This window comes from Geotrypetes seraphini, chromosome 4, assembly GCF_902459505.1.
Source record: "Geotrypetes seraphini chromosome 4, aGeoSer1.1, whole genome shotgun sequence".
Lineage (NCBI taxonomy): Eukaryota > Metazoa > Chordata > Amphibia > Gymnophiona > Dermophiidae > Geotrypetes > Geotrypetes seraphini.
In genome coordinates, this window is record NC_047087.1 from 91,789,187 (window position 1) to 91,811,840 (window position 22,654).

At 44.9% G+C, this 22,654-nt stretch overlaps 1 protein-coding gene across 5 annotated transcripts in view; it reads right to left on the bottom strand.

Annotated features, from left to right (window-relative positions):
- ALCAM (activated leukocyte cell adhesion molecule) overlaps positions 1–22,654 on the bottom strand; it is a 192,325-nt gene that overhangs the window by 169,149 nt on the left and 522 nt on the right. The window contains exon 1 of one of the 5 annotated variants that reach the window (XM_033941486.1): positions 22,040–22,540. The exons of 2 other annotated variants lie outside the window; for them this stretch is intronic. In XM_033941486.1, the coding sequence (XP_033797377.1) occupies positions 22,040–22,106 (67 nt within the window). In that variant the 5' untranslated portion in view covers positions 22,107–22,540. Of the gene's footprint in view, positions 1–19,885; positions 20,342–20,593; positions 20,718–22,039; positions 22,541–22,654 lie in introns of those variants that run through there. 2 more of the 5 variants (XM_033941487.1, XM_033941488.1) reach the window with 2 other exon arrangements.

The following is a 22,654-nucleotide window of genomic DNA, read 5'->3' on the forward strand; positions in this document are numbered from 1 at the left end:
GGTCTAGCAGAACTCAAGGAAAGGAAATTATCAGATCATAGTAATTTCACCTTCCTTATTCTTCTAGGCCAGTCCAGAGTTATGGAATGCAACAAAGCTTTACTTTTTAGGATGGAAGTCAAGGCCCCCTGCAAGATCACTCTGCTAAAGGCACTATCACCCCTACCTAGACATCATCTTTGTAATGCTTCACAAAAGTATGCAGAAACAACCATGTCACTACTCTGAAGATGTTTTCTGGGGTTATTGGAAGTTTCACCCCCTAGGCTGTTTCACCCCTCCACATTTCAGCCTGTGTACTTTTTGTCACAGCCTTGTTGTTTCAGTAGTGTATACCTTGCTGATGAATAAGACCCATGCAACATACCAGAGACTACTACAAGGACTGAAGAACATTCAGCCTGGACTCCAGCCACAAAAACTGATGATGGATTTTGAACAAGCCACAATCCAGACATCTGATAACAAATTACCTAAAATTGAGAAGCCAGGTTGCTTCTCCTACCTATTGCAGTCAGTTTGGCAGAAAGTTCAGAATGAGGGACTGAAGCTGCAATACCAAGGTGACCACAAATTTGCCCGTTGGATCCACATGATACCAGCCCTTGCCTTTCTCCCACCAGCTGGAAAATCCTAACTTTCCTCAAGAAGCACTGCCCATTGCAAATGACTTCGAAGACATTTATATCAGCTGAATGAATCACATAGGACATCAAACACCGCTGTTTCAAGTTCAATTTTGGCACATGTATCAATGAACATTGAACAATCAATATCGAATGAACAATGACATCAAAGGATGGCACTGCAGCTTTCAAGAAACATGTGGTACCTTTTTTCCAAACATTTACTGGTTCATCAACCACTTGAAATGTCAGCAAGGACTCCACAATTTCAATGGTGTCAGTGCCAAGCAGAGAAAAAAGGACACCAGTACAAGTAGTTCATGACCAGTACCCATGATGTCATTGCCAAGCAGAGAGAAAAGGACACGGGTACCGGTGGTCCATGACCGGTACCCATGGGTCGGTCCAGAGTAGAAAGAAAAAAGCACTGGCACCCAGGGCCCATGACCGGTATCATCGGTGCTGCTCCCGGAGGAGAAAGAAAGAAAGAACACCGGTACCCATGGTCCCTGACTGATACCATTGGTGTTGTTCCAGAGCAGGAAGAAAAGAACACCGGTACCCTTAGTCAATGACCGGTAGCATAGGTGTGGCTCTAGAGAAGAAAAGAACACCGGTACCCTTGTCTCATGATCGGTACCATCAGTGTCGCTCCACGCTTCCAAGATGAACATGCCCATATCAAGACAGTCATCGACATTGAAGCGGAGCCAGATATAGGGCTGATATATTGCTCCTACACAACTTGTTCCACTGAAGGCTAAAACTACTCAGTTGGGGGAGTTATGACCTCTAACTGCTGGGACTTGGAGAACCAGCAAGTCAAATGCACCCACAGCAGAGGCCTCATGTGTGTTCTCATCTGGAGCACTACCTCCAGCATAGCTATGGAGCTGAGCAGTTGCAAGTTATCCAAAAATTGGGGAGACCTCTGTGCACAGAATGACCTCCTGATCCTGGAGTTTATTCATCTGTTCCTGAGTAATGTACATCAAACCCTCAAATCTGCTTCAAAAATTGATCCAAATCAGCCAGTACAGATGGACTTAAATGCCCTAATTTCACAAGTAGGCTACCACGACCACCATAACCTTGGAGAAGGTCTCAGGCTCATAACCAGACCAACAGGGATATAGAATCATAGGAAGCAATTCTGCTGAACCCTGATTACAATATAGAAGTAGGCCTCCAAGACGTCCAAGACTCTCCTGGCTCAACCACTGAGATTGCCAACCATAAGGTCTCCATCCAAAAGCGCATAATTTGAAGTAAAGTGTTTACTCTTTAAAGTCTATGATGTGCCCAAAATAGGGGGCTATTTTTAGCCTAAAAACTATGACGCCTTCTTAGCATCTGGTTCAGGATGTGCTCCACCACTCCTAACTAAATCAACTGCTACAACATGGACTATACTGCCTGTGCCTTGAGAGAAGATCTGCCAGTTGTGAGGGAGCATAAAAGGCATCAAACGGGTTCTGCAAATTCCAAGGTGCACCCCTGACAGACCACATCTAAACACCCATTGGTCTGAGCTGATACAGGCCCATTCTTGATGGAACAAGGTGAAGTGACCTCTCAACTGACCCTCCCCAGAATGGGCCTACATATCTCCACTAGGGATCCTTGGTAGCAGTAAAAGAGAAAAATAGGCCCTTGCTCAACTTCCTGGCACCCCAAAAGCACAACTCCTGGCCACAAGATAAAATCAAAAGGTACCTCATATCTGGTTTATCAATTCCTATTTTAAAATGTTTTATCCTAATCATATTGATGGGATTCAAGGATTCACTATGTCTTAGAGCAATTAATCTCACTGTTGTAGTCTGTGCCTAATATAGGAACTACTCCATAACTGAGATTGATTGATGTCACCCTAGGGAAAAAAAACACACACACACATTGTTACCTCCAATCTAGTTCATTACAAGGATGCTGATAAAAAACGCAATACGGGATAACAAGTTGGAAAAAAATACAAGGCAAAGTTCATGGAATTCTTTTCAACCAGTCTTGTCTATGTCTCTCTTCTCTGAGCTGGAATGGAGAGGAGCAGTATAAATGCAATGATTTCTAATCTTTGGTTTGTTAAAAAGAAGAAAACCCACAGCATACCAATGTACCAAGGCAACAGGTATTGCCATAAATCTTTAGCACTATGAGGCCACACACATAGCAATAAGAAGCAAACTGCATGGTTCAGTCATTAACTCTAAAAAAATTACAAACCCTAATTTTCACACATAATTTATAGACTAGGGTCAGTTGCATATAACAATTAGATGCTAATTGGAACTAAATGGCATATAACTCTCCTTAATCAGTAGTCTATAATTTGTGCACTCAAATTCCAGAATGTACTACTGCAAGGGAGGTGGGGAATGGATGGTTCAGGGGCATGTAAGGCAGTAATGCATACGAGTTATAGAACACTAATTTGCCTAACTACCTACAGCTAGGCACAAGCATTTATACCAGCCAACTAATTTCTGGTCATCATTCTCACTGTAAAACTTCTTTCTGAGGGGAATCTGCATCTCTTTGCCATTTTTCAACCCTGTGATCTTTTCTACTCTCACTGCCATCCTGAGTAGAATCTGCAGCTTTTCTTTGCCACTTTCCATAACATAACATAAAAGCCTTCTTTTATACCGCATAACAGTAAAGATCCATGCGGTTTACAAAAGTAAGGAGACATTCAAGATGGATACAGTCAGTTGCCTAAAAGTTTGGTGAGCAAATAGGTTTTTAAGTTTTTCCTGAAATTACATTACATTTCATTAGAGATTTCTATTCCGCCATTACCTTGTGGTTCAAGGCGGATTACAAAAGAGTTAAAGAAGGTGGGTTACAAAGAAAGATCTCTAGTCATTTCTAGTGAAGGTAAAGAGTAGATCAGGTAGTATCGGGGAGACAGGAAGGAGATGGGAAGAAGGAAGGTAGTCGTGGTGTTAAAACTTTTGAAAGAGTATAGTCTTTATTTATTTTCTGAACATCTTGTAGTCTGGAGTTGTTATTGAAATGTTGATACGACCCAGCATTAGAGATCAGGGAATTTAAATCTTTATCCCAAGAGGCTGCTTGATACGCTAAAAGACGTTGGTAGTATTTCTTATATTTACATCCTTTGACAGAAGGGAATGAGAAGAATAACACTGATCTTCCTGGACGCTTAATATTAACAAAAGTAAAAGAATCTACCAAATAGCTGGGAATAAGACCCTCAAAACTTTTCTGCTTCTCACCGTTACCCTAGAATCTGCAGCTCTCCACTTTCCAGGCCTCCGACTTGAATTGCAATGAGATCAGAAGAGATGCATGCACTTGTATTGATTTCAGTGTATGTCATGTAAGGGAAATTAACTACTTCTGGTTTGTGTCAAATTTCAGTTTTTGGTTTTCAGAATTTCAAATAAAGCATCTGTATAACAAATTTTCTGAAATAAAAATCTAAATCATAGATGGGGCAACACTACAACATACCCATTATTATACTCACACTTTCACCTTTTAAGCAGAGGGAAGGCTTCCAGGTCAGCCGGGTCGCATGCAGGAGAAGAGGCAGAAGGCCAGAGGAGGTAGACATGGGAGGGGTGGGAGGAACAAATTTGGGATTCAGAACGGAGGGAAGGACAATAAGGGGTGTTTGGGGACATGGAAGGGAGGAGGAGAGTCGCATGTGGATAGGAAGGGAGGAAGAGGGGGTGCGTTGGCACAGGAAGGGAGAGAAGGACCCTGGTTTGTAAGTATGAGTCTGATATAAGTCGGACGTTCTTAACCCGGGGCCTGCCTGTATGCATGTTGGGTAAGCATAGCCTAAAATAAGAGGTGCAGGGAAGAGCACCCATACAGAGGGAAGATTGACGGGGGATGGGGAAGGAGTTTACACAAAAGGAGAGGAACATATACTACTGAGATTAGGTGAAAGAAGAGGAACTCAAGCTCTGGAATAGGAAGCCATATTAAGAGGAGATGTAGAAAAAGCTCACACACAGGGAGGAGGTCTCATGAGAAGATGAGGGAAGAGCTCACATGGAGGGAAGACTGATGAGGGAAGAGTTCGCACACAGTGAGGTAGACTCATGGGAAATTGGGGAAAGGAGAAAGCTCACACACATGGGGAGAGAGTCTCACACAAAGGCAAAACCAATGGGGGAAGAGTTCACACACAGGGAGGAAGACTCATGGGAATATGGGAGAAGTGCTCACACACAGAGAGGGAAGTCCTACAGGGTCTGCTACAAAAAGGACAAAGGGCATCTTCTTGATGCCAAAGACATTAGAACATAAGAATTGCTGCTGCTGGGTCAGACCAGTGGTCCATTGTGCCCAGCAGTCCGCTCACGCGGCGGCCCTTAGGTCAAAGACCAGTGCCCTAACTGAGACTAGCCTTACCTGCGTATGTTCTGATTCAATAGGAACTTGTCTAACTTTGTCTTGAATCCCTGGAGGATATTTTCCCCTATAACAGCCTCCGGAAGAGCGTTCCAGTTTTCTACAACTCTCTGGGTGAAGAAGAACTTCCTTACATTTGTACGGAATCTATCCCCTTTTAACTTCAGAGAGTACCTGCTTGTTCTCTCTACCTTGGAGAGGGTGAATCCTCATGTCACAAGAGCAGGAAAACGTGTGGCAGTCAGACGTGCAGCATTTAATCAGTTTCTTTGATAGCTGAATATACACATTCTAGCAGCATAATCCTTTACACACAATATGTCTTATAAACCACTTAATATGTGCTTTATCGCCCATCTTTTGAGCTCTACAAGCCTCCAGACCTGCCTACACCTGCACAAATAGCTGTTCCTATTGGGTGATAACTACCTACCTCCTCCAGCATTACAATTGAATCTTCGGGTAGCCAGCAGCAACCCAGGGGCAACAATAAGACAATAAGGTAAGGCCTCTCTGCAGTGGCCCACCTACAGCAGCGAAGAAGAGTGGATAAGTGGGGGAGTCGAGAGAGCTAGGGGTATAAGCCACACAATCAGTACACCGGTGGTTGGCAGGTCCCACTAAATTCTTTGGGCTCAAGCCTACTAGGCCTACTCTTTAATTTGGTCCTGCTACTCACTCTACCTTTGCCCTCCTTCATTCCCCTCACTTTCACTCCCTTATTTGGCCCTTGGCCTGATGATTTTGTGGAACAGAATGCCAATAATCTTCAAGGAAATACCATGACATTTGTTTTAAAAAATTAACTTTCTCCAACATAGGCTAGAAGCAAAATGTGTAATCGATTAATTTTTTCAAAAGTTAAGGACATTTAGAAGGGTATTCCAGGAGGTAATCGAAATATCTGAAAATGCAATTCTGAAGGTTTTCAAGGCTTATTACATCTCTTTATTTAAGGAACAGGAAGAGTGTGAAGGCTAACCTGTTTACATTTGAATAGGATTATTGGCAACTGCTACAGTGAAAAGTGGAAGCAACACAGAACCCTCTGATGCATTACTTACTGAATAAGGTTCGTGCTAAACTGGCTACAGCCAGTCTTAATCAAACATTGCTAGCATGGTAAGCTTTGTGCATCGACACCCACATCCTTTAACCTGCTTAACCTGACAGCTGTTTTGGAAAATTCTCAAGCAGTCTGTGTTGCGGCTACCCTGAACTCTGATAAGAGATCGCCTCTTGAAATTTTATTTCCAAACATAAGGATGAATTGATCTTTCTAAAATGTTTTCTGATGTATCTAAGGTCACACAGGTTAAAAGAAAGGAATTTCTTATCTTGTACCCTGGATTTCTTTAGCTCAGAGCATTTTATTGGTTGCATTTTCCATGCAAATGTGTGATTAACCCCCTCCTCCTCCCTCCTTTTAATGAAGCCGCATTAGGGTTTTTTATTGCAGGCCATGGCAGTAAAAGCTCCAAGGCTCACAGGAATTCTTTGAGCTTCAGAGCTTTAACTGCCATGGCGGGCGATAAAAAACCCTAATGTGGCTTCATTAAAGGGGGAGAACGGTAAGTATAAAAGGGAGCAAATTATATTTTCATTAAATTGAAGCAAATTACAATAGCATATAATGAAATTGCCTACGACTCACCAAAATAATCTACCCCAATATTGTAAAACAAGGCTTTGCATGGGACATCCACTGCTATTTACCCAGCCAATTTTTCTTTTGGGATTTTTCTAAAATCGTCAGGAAAAGCTTCTCTGTACTTTGGAAACTTCGCACCATAAAAAAATACTTCAATGACACTTCTTTCCACCTTCTTGTACAATCCTCCATCCTCAGCATTCTAGATTATTGCAACATCATATACCTTAACGCCATGAAGAAAACAACCAGGAGACTAAAAATAATCCAAAATACCGCCGTGCGCCTCATCTTTGGCCTAAAGAAATGGGAACACGTCACCCCTTTCTATTACCAACTTCACTGGCTGCCATTCGAGTCTAGAGTCCTTTTTAAATTCGCATGCTTCTGCTACAAGGCTGTAAATGGTTCTTCACCAAGTTACATCAACCCCCACTTCAACCTCTATCGCACCAACAAGAAATCCCGTCGTATTCAGTTGTTCGCCTTCCCCTCGCTCAAACTTTGTCACCTTAAAAGATTCCTGGACAATTGTCTTTCTGAAACCTGGGAAAGACCCTCATTTACCTGACTCGTATAGGCCTATCTCTCTGTTGAATTTTGAGGCGAAGCTCATGGCAAAAATTTTGGCTACGCGTTTGGCGCGGGTGTTGCCCTCGGTGATTCAAGACTCTCAAGTGGGCTTTGTGAGGGATCGACCGGTGGCTAAGAACATTCAACGCATCTTGTTGGCTCTGGAGCGTGCAGGAGCAGAGGATACCCCGTCCCTGCTTATTAGTTTTGACGCCGAGAAGGCCTTTGACCGAGTGCATTGGGGTTATCTTTTTGCGGTGCTTCGGATGTATGGCCTGGGTCCCTTTTTTGGTGCGATTCAGGCGTTATATAGTGATCCGGCTGCGCTGCTCTCTGTCAATGGGGCTTTTTCTAGTCTTTTTAATATTCGGCGTGGAACTCGGCAGGGCTGCCCCCTGTCGCCGCTCTTGTTCGTGCTTTCTTTAGACCCCCTGCTTCGTGAGCTCCAGGCTAATGTGGATGTTCGTGGCTTGGCACTGGGTGCTTCTCACTTTAAACTTGCAGCATTTGCAGATGATCTCCTGGTGTTTTTAACGGACCCCCAGTGCTCCTTGCCCGCATTGTTGGAGAGCTTGCGGGAATATGGAGATTTCTCGGGCTTTGCTCTAAATCTATCAAAGTCGGAGGCTTTGGCATCTTCGGACCAACTTCGGCAGCATTGAGGGGGGGGTAAATTCCCATTGCGCTGGGCAGACTCCTCGTTTCGCTACTTGGGGATCTGGCTGACTATGAATCTTCCCCGATTGTATCGACTTAATATCGATAAACTTCTCGCAGACACTAAATTGCTGTTCGTCAAATGGCAACATCTGCCGCTTTCCCTGTTGGGTAGAATACATTTATTTCATATGGTTGTATTCCCGAAATGGCTTTATGTTCTCCAGACTCTTCCCCTCTCTTTGTTGCAGAGAGATGTTAAGACATTGGCTTCATTGCTATCTCGGTTCTGTTGGGGGGGGGCGGAGGCCCAAAATGCGCTGGTCTTTGTTAGTTGGACCGACTACCAGGGGCGGTTTGGGGATGCCTGACATCCGGGTTTATAATCAGGCTTGCTTATTACGTCATGTCAGTGATTGGGTGTTGGGCACCTCTTTTTATACTGATCTTTCCCTGGAGCGGGATTATTTTTATCCTCTTCATCTTTTGTATCTTCTTCATGCCCCTCTCTCCAAGTTGCCGAGTCCCTGTAAACAGAGTATTCTTTTTAGGTCTTTGTGGATAGTGTGGCATCAGATTCTTGGGTTGTGGAATCAGGATTCCCATATTAGTGTATTTTTGCCATTGGTTGGGAACTTAGCTTTCCCTCCGGGGGTGGGCCCATCCATTTTTGGTCGCTGGCGGGCTGGGGGAGTGGAGCTCTTATGGCATGTTCTGCAAGCTGATGGGACCCTTCTTTCTTGTGAGGCTTTAGAGAGGAGGGGGATTCCGGGGCTTGGCCTTCCTTTTGCTTATTGTCAACTAAAGCATTATGTGAGCTCTCTCCCAGGGGGCTCCCTGGGTGAGGACTTTGGGATCCGTCTCTGTGCTTTTTTGACAGCTGAGCAAGACACTAGGGTCTCGATTTCATATTTTCATAGCAAGATTATGGCCCTTCGCCCGCCTAGGGTTTTTCCCGGGGTTTTGGACGTTTGGCAGCGTGATTTGGGCAGGGATTTGGGGGGCACTTTTTTGTTAAAGGTGTTGAAGAGTACAGCTAGACTGGTTTATAGTGCTGAATTGCGCGAATGTCACTATCGCACAGTCCTGCGAGCTTATGTTTCCCAAAGTCAGGCGTACTATATGGGCTGTACTGACTCTCAACTCTGTGTCTGTTGTTCTGTGGAGGTTAACTCTTACTTTCATGGTATTTGGAGTTGTGTGGGGATTCAGGCCTTTTGGAAGGCGCTGGCTTCCTTCTTACAGGACCTATTGCAGGTTCCCGTGCCTGTCCTGGTGCTTCCTATGTTATTTGCTCATTTTTCTCTCTTCTCTGTGTAAACTTCTTCAGAAAAACTGTTTCTTAGTAAGTGTTTCATTTTGGGGAAGAAATGTATCTTATGTTGTTGGCTCTCTCCTGAGCCCCCTTCCTTTTGGCTTTGGCGGAATCGACTTCATGAACTTATGGGCTGGGAGGCCCGTTTGGCCTGTTCTTCTCGTCGCCGGAGCAGAGACTTTAGCAACACTTGGACTCCCTACTTGAACATTTTGTCCCCTGCGAGTCGTAGCCATATCCTGAATAGACTCCAGATGTAATGGCATATCTCTATTTGACGTATCTCCTCCCTCTGTTTGGGTGTTGGGGTATATTTTTCATGGTGGGGGTGGGGGGGAAGGGGGGAGGGTGGGGTTCTGTCCGGGGGGGGTTGATATATTGCTCTGGATCGTGGAGGACATCGGAGTCCAGTCCTCCACGGCAGTTGGTTGGTATTGTAACCCTTGTTTTCTGTTACGGTTATACCTGCTGTTGTCATTGCTTAATAAAGAGATTTACACATAAAAAGATTCCTGGACAAAACTTTCGCCTTCCAAGCAGCTAAGCTGAACCCATGGCTAGCACAAATGATACTCGAGGCCCCCACTTACCTTAGCTTTAGAAAACTACTTAAAACTACCTATTCAGCAAACAAGACCCGAATTGTCCCCCCCCCCCTGACAATAACTCCCCGCCTCCCCACTCCGCCTCCCTCATGAGGCCTTCCCTTTTTCCCTACTTTCTACATCCTCTGTCTTGTTCGATTAAAGCTGTAATTCTGATAAATAATTGTAAATCTGCCCGTCTATGCAGATCCTAATCTAATTTGATGTAAACCGCCTTGAACTCGTTGGGTATGGCGGTATATAAGAATAAACTATTATTATTATTATAAAATAGTGAGTGGATCTTTTTTCAACAATTGTGGACTTTAAAAACACTGATATATGTTGGGTTTTACTAAATGGCGCTAAATGATTTTAACGAGGGCTGGAGAGGTAAATGTTCCGATGCTCATAGGAATTGTATGATCATCAGAGCATTTACCTTGCCGGCTTGCACTAAAAACCTCTAGTGCCATTTAGTAAAGGGAGCCCTTAGCTTTTATTTGTGTAAAAGTTATTAGATTTTTAATGTATTATTCTGGACAAGATGCTTTTTCTTGTATGCAATTGTTAAACATAATAAACTTTAAAGTCTTATCTTGTACTATTATATCTATATCTTGTACAAAGCTGCATACACCAGTTTATGCATGCAGTTCAAATACATAAATTACATGACTTTTGAAGATAATCTGAAATCAAAAGGTCAAATGCAAATCAGAATGAAGCAGTCAATCTTCATTCATCTTGAGATGACTCCACCACCTCAAATTTAAATGTAGCCATATCTTAAGGCAACAGTACAAGCAAAATATACCATGTGTAATTCAGATTGCATAGAAATCCATCCTAACCATCAAGGCCCCCATTTCTCGGCTTTTTCTTTAATTTCTAAGAGGCAAGGTAGTGGGTATAGGTTATACTGAGGACAGGTGGATAATAGTGCTGCCCGATTCACTTTGGTGAATTGATTCAAATCGATTCAAATTGTTTCCTTTAAAAAAATCGGACTCAGTCGATTTAGTGAGTCCTGAACATTTAGAAGAGGGGCGAAATATTGCAGATTCTTGGCGGAGGTACAAAATTACCTTTTGTTACTCTAGCTATGTGAGGAAGGAGCTTGTTGCGGGCCCAGTACTGTTTCTCCTCGGGGTCTCCTAAAGCAGCAGCAGTGGACAGGCTGCTCCTGGCCTGCCCGCCGGGCCTTCACTCTGATGCATCACTGATGAAATCACTGTTGACACAGCAGAGGGAAGCCCTGGCGGGCAGGCCAGGAGCAGCCTGTTCACCGCTGCTAGTATTTATAGGAGGCCCAAAAGTTGAGGTCTGACGGGGAGGGGGGTCAATTGGGAAGTGTTGTATAGGGGGATGGGAGGGAGGAATGGAATTCCCTTTTCCCGTGCAGAATCTCACCCTGCCAGCTGTGTTGTGGTATTGACAGTAATTCCCACACGCTGCCTGCCGCCAACCCAGAAGTCTCTCCAAGGCAAGTCTTCCGGGTTAGCGGCAGACAGCATGAGAGAGTCACCGCAATCTGAAGAAGCAAACGAAATACAGAGGAGGAGTGGAAGGAAAGTTGGTGGCATAGAGGGGGGGAAGGATGAAAGGAACTTCAGGAAGGAAAGTTGGTGGCACAGGGGGAAGGAAGAGGAAGGAAAGCTGGTAGCACAGGTGGAGGGAAGGTGTAAGAGGAAGGAAAGTTGGTGGCATAGTGGAAGGGGATGGTGAGAAGAAGGAGAGAAGAGGGAGACATGCATGGTGAGGGGAGAGGATGAAATTGCACATAATGGAAGGGAGAAAAGGAAAGATGGTGCATTGAGGGGGATGGAGAGATTTGACATAGGGCACAAGGAAGGGGGAGAGAGAAAGATGTTAGGGTAGATGAGAGGGAGATACAGGGCGATATTAGATCCAGGAGCAGAATGGAGTGATGCCTGGAAATGGGAGTAAGGGAAGAGAGTGGAAGAATGCAGCAGGGAAGAGATAGGGAGATGTCAGGCTTCAAGGGTGGGGAGGAGATGCTGGGCTATAAGGGTGGAGGAAGGAAGATGCTGAGAATGGTAGAACCCTGAGGGGCAGGAGAGGGTGGCAAGGAAATGGATAAGGGGATAGATACAACAGAGGGTATAGAAAGGTAACAGAGGTACATTGAAGATGAAAGGGAATGGAGGGCTGAGGAAAGAATGAGATGGGAATAGGAGAGAAAATGGAATTTTGATAGGTTGCTGAAAAGTGCAAAAGAGGAGAAGGGTAAGAAAGAGGCAGAAAAGAGCTAAAAAGGAATAATCAATATGTCTGAGGAAGATGTAGTGAGGGAATAGACAGGAAAGAGTTGAAAAGACAAATAGATAGCAGCCACTTGAAGGAGAATTAGCAGACAATAGGAAAGCAGAAAAAAGAACCTGGAACCAACATTATGGAAAAATAACACATCCAGACAACAAAGGTAGAAGAAAAACCGTGTCGAGCTCCATACTCATGGAGATGATGCGGTATATAAACTTAAGGTTTAGATTAGATTAGATTAGATTTTAACTGTTTAAATGGAATATGGATAATAATTAGCAAAAATATTTAAAATTTTGACAAAAAAACTTATAGAATTTGCTAATTTTGTGTGCAGAATTTTTAATTTTCTTGCACAGAATTCTGCCAGATATCAATCAGTGATGTGCGAGAGGGAATTGCCAGTAGGAGAAAGCCGTGAAGCTATTTAGAGTCTGTGGTGCTATTTAGAGTCTCGCGATGGGAGGAAGGGAGAGATAGGAAAGTCAGGTCAGGTTGGGGCCCAGGACAATGACGATGCTGCTGCCGGCGAATCTAGCAAGGGTGAGACCCTAAAGCATCACACGGACGGGACCCCCTGACCATTTCGGGCCCTAGGCCCATGCCTACTGGGCCTTTCCTTTAATCTGGCTCTGCAGCTTCGTAAAAAGTGTGTGTGTGGGGGGGGGGATAATAATGTTTGTTAAATGTTATTAATATTAAAAATTCACAAATTTAACATTTTAGATGTGCTCTGCTTAGGTTTGAAGTGGAATAGAAATTTTTAAAACAAATTAAAAAAATTATTTAAGGCTCCCCTTATTTAGCTACACTCAACTATTGTAATTACTGCTCATATATTGGGACACTACTGTGTTCATCTTTATAAGAATCCTACATAGACATCATAGCAACACAGTATGGAGCTTATTTCCAAACTATTTGGACATCTCAAAATGCTCAAATGGATGCCCATGTGCTTGAAACATCCAAATCTCAATTTTGAAAAGACAGAAAAGAGATGTTCAATACTACAGGACATCCAAAGAGAAAGGGGGCATATTATGGGCGTGACTAGAGGGCCCACAATTAGGACATCTAGCAGCAATTACTGAGCTAGAAGAAATTTCCAAGTCTAAAAAGAAATACATCCTAAGTTAGTCCAGATACAAAAAGGTGCCCTGACTGACTACTGGAGGGATAAAGACATGACACTTCCTTAAACGCCAAGCGAACAGTTGCTGTTCCCCTCCCTCTCCCCTGAAAGTGAAACTTTATTACAGTTCAGGTATTATCCCAGGACAAGCAGGCAGCATATTCTTAACGTATGGGTGACGTCACCGACGGAGCCCCGGTACGGACACTTTTAACTAGAAAGTTCTAGTCGACCGCACCGCGCATGCGCGGGTGCCTTCCCGCTCGACGGAGGAGAGCGTGGTCCCCAGTTTCTTCGTTTCCGCGGAGCGAAGAAGACGCATGTGCTTTCAACGGCTGTTGAAATATCCTACTTTGCCTTCCCGCTCGCGTATTTTTCTTCCTTTTTGCTTTTTTTCCCTTCGGGTCTCTTTTTTCGTCTAAAAAAAAAAAAAAAAAAAATTCTTTAATTTGTCTTTTCCTTTATTTTTCTGGCCGGCCCCGGCGGGGCCTGTTGCCAACATACAAGCCTCCGGGTTTGATTTTGCGGAGGCCGTCTTTCCATTCATGCCCTCTCAGCCGGGTTTTAAGAAGTGCCAGCGGTGTGCATGCCCGATCTCTCTCACTGACCCGCACAATTGGTGCTTACAGTGCCTGGGTCCAGAACATCGGGCTGACACCTGCACCCGCTGTGCTACTCTTAAAAAACGTACGTTAAAGAATAGGCAGATCCAGCAGAACATCCTTTTTGGTACCGGATCTGCCATGGAGTCTGCCACACCATCGACGGCGCCGACAAAATCGGCACCGACTACCTCCATACCGCCTGATCCTTCCTCGGGGTCGATGGCGTCAGGTAAGCCGGCTAAGAAGCCTTCCACTTCCCTTGAGCGCCCTCCTGCCACGGCGGCGACACCGGTCCTCCCGGCATCCAACCGCCCCCGGAAACGCTCCGCCCCGATTTCGGTGAGTGCCTCGTCATCAGCCTCCTCATCACCGGGGCGTAGAGCAGTACCTATGGTACCGAAAAAGAAAAAAACGGTACCGGTGCCTCCTCTGGACGACCGCATTGCGGCCATACTCCAAACTCAATTACAGGAGCAGCTACAGCAGCAACTACAAAAACTGTTGCCATCTATATTGGCCCCGCTCCTTCCAGTACCGGACCAGCCCGAGCCTCGCACCATACCACCGGAGTCGACTCCATCGGTACCATTAAACATCTCCATGCCGGTGCTCGCGGCGGAACCCATCAACCCTCTCGTACAACTCCACTCTGATGCCGAGCCTCTCCGACATCGGGAACGTCACCAAGCCCCCCGAGACCGAGACCGGCACCGCTCTTCTTCTCCCGGTACCGTCTCCATGCGTTCTGGCAAATCTCTCTCTAAGACTCGCCACGCAGAACCATCCACACCACCGTCCCGTCCGATACACACCGACGTCAGGGACCCGGACCTCTGGGAAGAATCCCAACCCGGTACCGATGATGAGGCTTCTTCAACCGACAAGGAGCCCTCCACAATCGATACCGGTTCCAAGCCTGAACAATCCTCGTTCACCAAATTTCTTCGGGAAATGTCTGCGGCTCTCTCTCTCCCATTAGAATCTGACTCTAAGAAGTCACAGGCTTTCTTAGATTCCCTAGACTTCGAGCAACCCCCCAAAGGATTTCTACACGACATCTTACGGGAAACTTTCTACAAGAATTGGGAGAACCCTCTCTCGGTACCGGGGGCCCCTAGAAAACTGGATAGTCTCTACAGGGTCATCCCTATCCCGGGGTTTGACAAACCCCAACTACCCCATGAATCTCTTCTTGTCGAGTCCACCTTGAAGAAAACCCAGGGATCCAGTATTTATGCTTCTACCCCTCCTGGCAGAGAGGGCAAAACGATGGATAAATTTGGCAAGCGCCTTTATCAAAATTCAATGCTTGCAAACAGAGCCAATAATTACACCTTTCACTTCTCCTTCTACATGAAGCATCTGGTTCAACAACTCTCTTTATTACAAAAGTACCTTCCTGAACGTAAGGTCCCTCTTTTTCAACAACACATTTCCAGTCTGCTCCAACTCCGAAAATTCATGGTGCGCTCTATTTATGATTCTTTTGAGCTCACCTCTCGAGCTTCGGCCATGGCGGTTGCCATGAGACGCCTGGCCTGGCTGAGAGTTTCCGACCTCGATGTTAACCACCAAGACCGCCTAGCTAACGCACCTTGTCTTGGTGATGAACTTTTCGGAGAGTCCCTAGACTCCACCACCCAGAAACTCTCTGCTCACGAGACCAGGTGGGATACTCTCATCAAACCGAAAAAGAAGACTCCGCCTGCTCGCCCCTATAGACAGCAGTCTTCATACCAACGCAGATTCTCAGCCAGACCCCTTCACCCACCTCCACAACAATCTCACCGACCTCGTCAGCAACAGCAAACTCAGGCTCGCTCCCAATCTCATCAGCCTGCCAAGCCTCTACCTCAGTCTACGATCATAACCACGGATGCCTCCCCTTATGCGTGGGGAGCTCACCTGGGAGATCTTCGCACCCAGGGACTCTGGACCCCTCAGGAGCGTCAACATCATATCAACTTCCTGGAACTCAGAGCCATGTTCTATGCTCTCAAAGCCTTCCAGCACCTTCTCTATCCTCAGGTTCTTCTCCTGTGCACAGACAACCAAGTCGCCATAAACAAGCAAGGCGGCACCGGATCTCCCCTCCTCTGTCAGGAGGCCATCCGCATCTGGACCTGGGCCATGGCCCACAGTCTCTTCCTCAAGGCTGTCTATATCCAGGGCGAACAGAAACTCCCTGGCCGACAACCTCAGCCGCATCCTTCAACCTCACGAGTGGACTCTGGATCCTCCCACACTCCACTCCATCTTTGCTCGCTGGGGCACTCCTCAGGTGGTCCTCTTTGCAGCTCCTCACACCCATCAGCTGCCCCAGTTCTGTTCCAGACTCTTCTCTCCTCATCGTCTGGCCCCGGATGCATTCCTGCTCGACAGAACGGGTCGGTTCCTCTATGCCTTTCCTCCACTGCCTCTGATGTTGCGGACGCTATTCAAACTCCGCAGGGACAGAGCCACCATGATTCTCATCGCCCCTCGGTGGCCTCGTCAACACTGGTTCTCCCTCCTGCTCCAGCTCAGCTCCAGGGAGCCCATTCCTCTTCCTGTGTTTCCTACTCTACTTACACAGCAGCATCAGTCTCTACTACATCCCAATCTGTCCTCGCTCCACCTGACAGCTTGGTTTCTCTCGGGCTGACCTCTCCAGGGAATCTGTCTCAGCCTGCCCGTCATATTCTGGATGCCTCCAGGAAACCGGCCACCCTCCAATGTTACCACCAGAAGTGGACCCGGTTCTCCTCTTGGTGTCTGCTTCATCATCACGATCCCACCTCATTGGCGGTGGAAACTGTACTGGACTATTTGCTCTCTCTATCCGATGCTGGCCTCAAGTCCACCTCAATCAGAGTCCACCTCAGTGCCATCACTGCGTTTCATGAGCCTATCCTCGGAAAACCACGTACGGCTCATCCCCTGGTTTCCCAGTTCATGAGAGGCCTCTTCAATGTCAAACCACCTCTGAAGCCTCCTCCAGTCGTCTGGGACCTGAATGTGGTTTTATCAGCCCTCATGAAGCCTCCGTTTGAGCCTCTTGCCACCACTTCACTCAAATTCCTGACGTGGAAGGTGCTTTTCCTCATTGCCATCACCTCTGCCAGGAGGGTTAGTGAGCTGCATGCACTGGTTGCCGACCCACCTTTCACTGTTTTTCACCATGACAAGGTGGTTCTGCGTACCCATCCGAAATTCCTCCTCAAGGTGGTCTCGGACTTTCATCTCAACCAGTCCATTGTGTTACCTGTCTTTTTCCCTAAACCCCATTCTCATCCTGGGGAACAGGCATTGCACACGCTGGACTGTAAGCGTGCCCTTGCTTACTACCTTGACCGTACCAGGGCTCACCGCTCGTCTCCTCAGCTCTTTCTGACCTTCGATCCTAACCGTCTAGGTTGTCCTGTCTCTAAACGGACGCTTTCCAACTGACTTGCTGCCTGCATTGCGTTCTGTTATGCTCGGGCCGGTCTCTCACTGGAAGGTGCTGTCACGGCCCACAGGGTCAGAGCTATGGCTGCTTCTGTGGCTTTCCTCCGCTCCACGCCCATCGAGGAAATCTGCAAGGCTGCCACTTGGTCCTCAGTTCACACGTTCACTACTCACTACTGTCTGGATGCTTTCTCCAGACGGGATGGACTTTTCGGCCAATCTGTATTACAAAATTTATTTTCATAATGGCCAACCATCCCTCCTCCCCCTCTGTTAGCTTGGAGGTCACCCATACGTTAAGAATATGCTGCCTGCTTGTCCTGGGATAAAGCACAGTTACTTACCGTAACAGGTGTTATCCAGGGACAGCAGGCAGATATTCTTAGAACCCGCCCTCCTCCCCGGGTTGGCTTCTTAGCTGGCTTATCTTAACTGGGGACCACGCTCTCCTCCGTCGAGCAGGAAGGCACCCGCGCATGCGCGGTGCGGTCGACTAGAACTTTCTAGTTAAAAGTGTCCGTACCGGGGCTCCGTCGGTGACGTCACCCATACGTTAAGAATATCTGCCTGCTGTCCCTGGATAACACCTGTTACAGTAAGTAACTGTGCTTTATTGAAATTCTTAGCAAAATAAACCTTTTGATCTCATCCTCACCACTCCGAGCACTCAGATTTTGCAGATCAAAGACAACTTGTGATTCCCACATACAAAGAAATAGTACACAAGCACATGTGTAGTTTGTCCTTCATGGTACATGGACCTAAACTTGGAATTCCCTACCTAAAACGTTACGGCATCAAATAAATCTCAAAAAGTTTAAGATTGATTTTAAAACCTTTTTATTTGAAGAAGCATTTCACTAAAGGAGAATGCAGAGGCGGGTGCCTGAGCCAGGCACATTCCCTTGTTTTTTTTTACCCCTTCCTTTCTTTCTTATAAACATTGTAGTTCTACCAACCTGCCCTTCATATATTTTAGTATTGTTAAACACTTTATTTTATTCTCTATTCTGACTGGATGTGCTTTTGAAAATGCCCCTCTTCACGACAGTACATGAAGACCCACATGGTTGATACAATCTACAAATGACATGCATGTGCTATTAATAACTAAAGGACAGAGGAATTAAGTCACAAAAAACTCTACAAATTTTGGAATAAAATATAACAATATGAGGAAAGAGACCTAGGAGGCTCATTTTCAAAATGCTTAGTTCTGTTAGTTCTTCTGGTTCTTCAAATTGGCAGGTTTTATTATCCAATGAAATTCTCATTGTGGCAGGATATATGAGACCATACCGTCCTCCTAACTCTTTTAATTTAGGTCTTGGCTGTAGGAATTTTTTTTCTTTTCTCTGCTGTGGCTTTTGCGAAGTCAGGAATAATTTTTGATAATAGAGTGTATATGATTGTATTATAAATCACTTGTTGAAAGTTTAAAAATGAATAAAAATATATATAAAAAAAAAATGCTTAGACACATACACAAATACCAAAGAAACCTATGGTTTTTATGTGCCTATGGTGCTTTGAAAATGAGCCCCAACTTATTCACCACAGCCTTTACCCATACTGGCCTATTCAAAACATCTTCAGAGTATACAGGTCTTGAAGTCTTTATAGGCTGTGATAGCTTTTAAACATATGACATCTGAAGAAAGGACCATGTGATTTTGACAGGTGATGGAACAAACAACAAAATGGTGTGCATTTGGATGACTTTTCAACCTCCTACTTACAACTCTCAAAAAATGAGGGCTCCTTTTATGAAGCTGCGTTAGGGCATTAACATGCGGAATAGCGCACGCTAAAATGCCGCATGCGCTAGACAATGCCAGCATTGAGCTGGCGTTAGGTCTAGCCATGTAGCGCACGGTAAAATGCTGTGTGCGCTAAAAACGCTAGCACAGCTTAGTAAAAATAACCCTGAATGGTTATCAAAATCAATGGTTAAAATGTTAAATATGTAAAGTTTTCATAAAATAACCCACTACTAAACACATTGTTTGGAGAGTTCTTGAACAGAGTACTATAGATGTAGCCTGTGGTTCAAATAGAAATAATGTTAATTGTTGATTTGAAATCTGGTAATGGCCTACTTGTCTAGATTTTGAATTGTATGTGATCTTTCTATTGTGCAATATATAAACAGCAATTTAAAAAAAATAAATAAATCTTCAACAAATAATTTGTAGTTTGCTGAATGCACACACAAAGGTTGTATTCAATTAACAGCAGGATGAATTTGATCACCCTTTTCCAATTTTGATGTTCAAAACCACTTTGCATTATTTCATTCATTACCCCAATAATTTTTCTCTCTCAGAATGCAATTAGTGGTGAGAGGGCCCTTTAGGAAAGATGAACTTCAATCGGTTTGTTAGCCTTAGGGTAAACGATATACAGAACAATAATTCATTTACCTATGAAGCTTGTGCTCATAACGATCCTATTCTATACTTACCATATAAATGAGTGCTACCTACATGCAGCTAACAGTTTCAAATAATAATAAACATGAATAGAATTCAAACAGAAGTTTCAATGGTAAAATACTAAAAGCTTTGTATTATTTAGTTTAAAAATATTTTGCGAGATTTCATTGTTTGTTTTTAGCAATATAATATCTCACCACAAGTTGACGCTGTTGCTGCAAGAATAGAGTGCACGAGCCGAAATCACAGCTTATGTCTGACTTCAGTTTCTGTCCTCGAATAGTGAACTTCATAGGTCATTACCAGCTAGCAAAAGCTTTTTCTTGATTCTTGGAACGACGTGTGCCTATGCCTTATCACCTCTTTTAGAATTTATTTTTTTTTTAAGCCAGACAGACAAATATTATGGGATGGAGCACATATAGAATATTTTATTTAAACCTAAGTATTTTCAAAGTGGATCTATTACGTGCGTTTCTTACCAATCTTTCATTACACCTCTGAAATCCAAACTTTTTAAAAAGAGGGCAGGTTCTGCACAATTTTCCTCCCACTGGACAGATGGGAAGAGTTTAGTTTAATTCTGCGGCCGGATGAATTCCCCCAAATCACATAGTCATTATAAAGGATACAAATCCTTGGTGAGAGATGGGTTAAGTTTACCACAGGTCGTGCTATTTTTTGCAATGAGACTTGTGGTAAATTAACCGTATTAACGATAGTCCACGTTGATACTCCCCTCCCCCCCCCCCCGAATGGTTAAGTTTAATATAAGAATAATGTATTGTTTTCTACGGGAAAAACTATAAACTGCGGAATTGGGGTGGGCCGCAACCGCCGCGCCAACTTTTTCACCACACAGCACTGGCAACTGAGAATCCTGCAAATCCTGGATTTTTTTTTACCATGTTCCGGCAACTAAGAAACTTGGGTGGAAGTTGATTTGTTTGTTCTCTTCTTCGAACGAAACGGTGTTCACCTCCGGTGAAAATAACACAAGAGTCGCGCTGAAGAGCGGCTCATCCGAAGCTCGTACACGGGAAGGGGTAAAACACGGACCTGACACACGGGAAGGGGTAAAACGCGGATCTAAATCCGCACGTCCTTAAAAATCTGAGGTCCGTGCCTTTTGTAGTTAGTTTCTGCCTCTGACAGACCTCGGTGACAATTTAGTGCTGACGGATCCGTCACACTCCCTGCTTTACTGCATCACTTAACAGAGAGAGAGAGAGACAAAAAGCTGTAGAAAGCCCCGATCCTGTCAGATGAAATAAAGATTACAGAAAGGTGAACTTGTTTCTTTGTCTAAGGTGAGGTGGGGGAGCGGTGCTCATATGCAAGACTGCGTCCGAATAAAATTAGAGCCGAGAGAGCTACAGCAATTCGTTTCGTTTTTCTTTTGTGATGGTGTGTTTGCGTTCCATGTTGATTTGCTGGGGGGGGGGGAGGGGGAGGCATTCTTTCGTGTTACTATAGAGAATCTAGTCAGCGCATAAAAAGCTTCGCGGTGACAGAGGAGGAAAGTCTTTGCACAAATACCAACGGGCAGTTCTTCACTGGAGTATTTTATTCTTGCGAGCTGCCTTAAGCTGTGTGCGATTCTGGTAAAAACCTGAAAAGTAACTTAGGAAAAAGCTGCAACTTTTTTTTTTTCTCTCCATTATCCTCTCAGAGAAAAAATCTTTCTAACTCGGTATGAAGAAAATGATATATGCGTGAGGTTAGCAAAATCGAACACACACAAAGTGGGGGGTTCTCTCTGCAAGGGGAACCCGGTTAATAAAACCTGGGAGTACATCAACGGGTGCATCAGCCAATAAAACAGAATACAAAAAGAGGATGTCATCTCTTGTCTTACTGTCAATAACGAAAGCTGACCCCCGTCCCCTTTGATCGTCAGTAAACATAAATGTGACTCATTAACTGAGCTGGAGACTCTCCCAGGCAGTGATATTATGTGAGATGGAAAATAAAAAAAAAAAAAAGGACACTCTAGGAAGTAAAAAATACAAAAGATCAAATAAAGAAAATAAATATGAAACTGCACACGTTTTTGATTGACATGATTGTGCACAGTGAATTGATTTTTTTTGTGCATGCTCTGAAAACAAAATGTGGGGGAACCTAGAGAAGGCAGAAAGAAAAGGGCTCTTACAGGTGACAACAGCAGCAGCAGATTCCCCTTCCCTACTACCTAAAGTCTGCGCAGATATCCGAGAGAGGGCGAAAGGGCGACCTGTCCACTTCCAAATCCGACAGTGGGGATCGGATCATTAAGGCAAGCACAAGAAAAGCGAATGTGAGCTGAAGACATGAGATTTTGGGGAATGGGATAGAGATGAGCTGCTTACCTCGCCTTACCGCAGTGGCACACACCAGGCACAGCGCCACGACCCGCCAAGCTATCGCCGGTGCCATATCCCCTCTCCCTCGACCACAGTGGGCACCACCAAGCAGAAAATATATATTAAAAAATATATATATATAAAAAGAACCACCACAGTTTCCCACGACTTTCCACCTTCTCCTCCGCGCTCTGAAAAGTCTCCTAGCCGGTTTTATGTCTCTCTGTCTCAGGCACCTGTCAAGGATGGGGGCGGGGGAGGCCCCGGGACCAAAGTGAGGTGGGCTTCCAACCTCCGCTGCCCCGACTCCCAGAACTTGAGCCACTTCACACAGTCCCCCGGTGGTAGAAAGCAGGACAGGTTCGCTCTTTCTCTTTTATGTAGTTCTCTTAAAAAATTTAAAAAAAACAACACAAAAACCAAATCAACTAAGAGTGCGGGTGAAACAACCCCACCAACGGCAGCACTGAACCCCAGAACAATTTTAGAAGAAGAAAAAAAAAAAAAAGCCAAACCCCGAAATGAAAATCAAAAAAGTATGCAAAAAGCGCGAACAGTGAAGGAACTGGACTCTCCTATGACTGAGAAAGCAGCTGCTCGGTTCTTCTCTCTCCCTCCCAC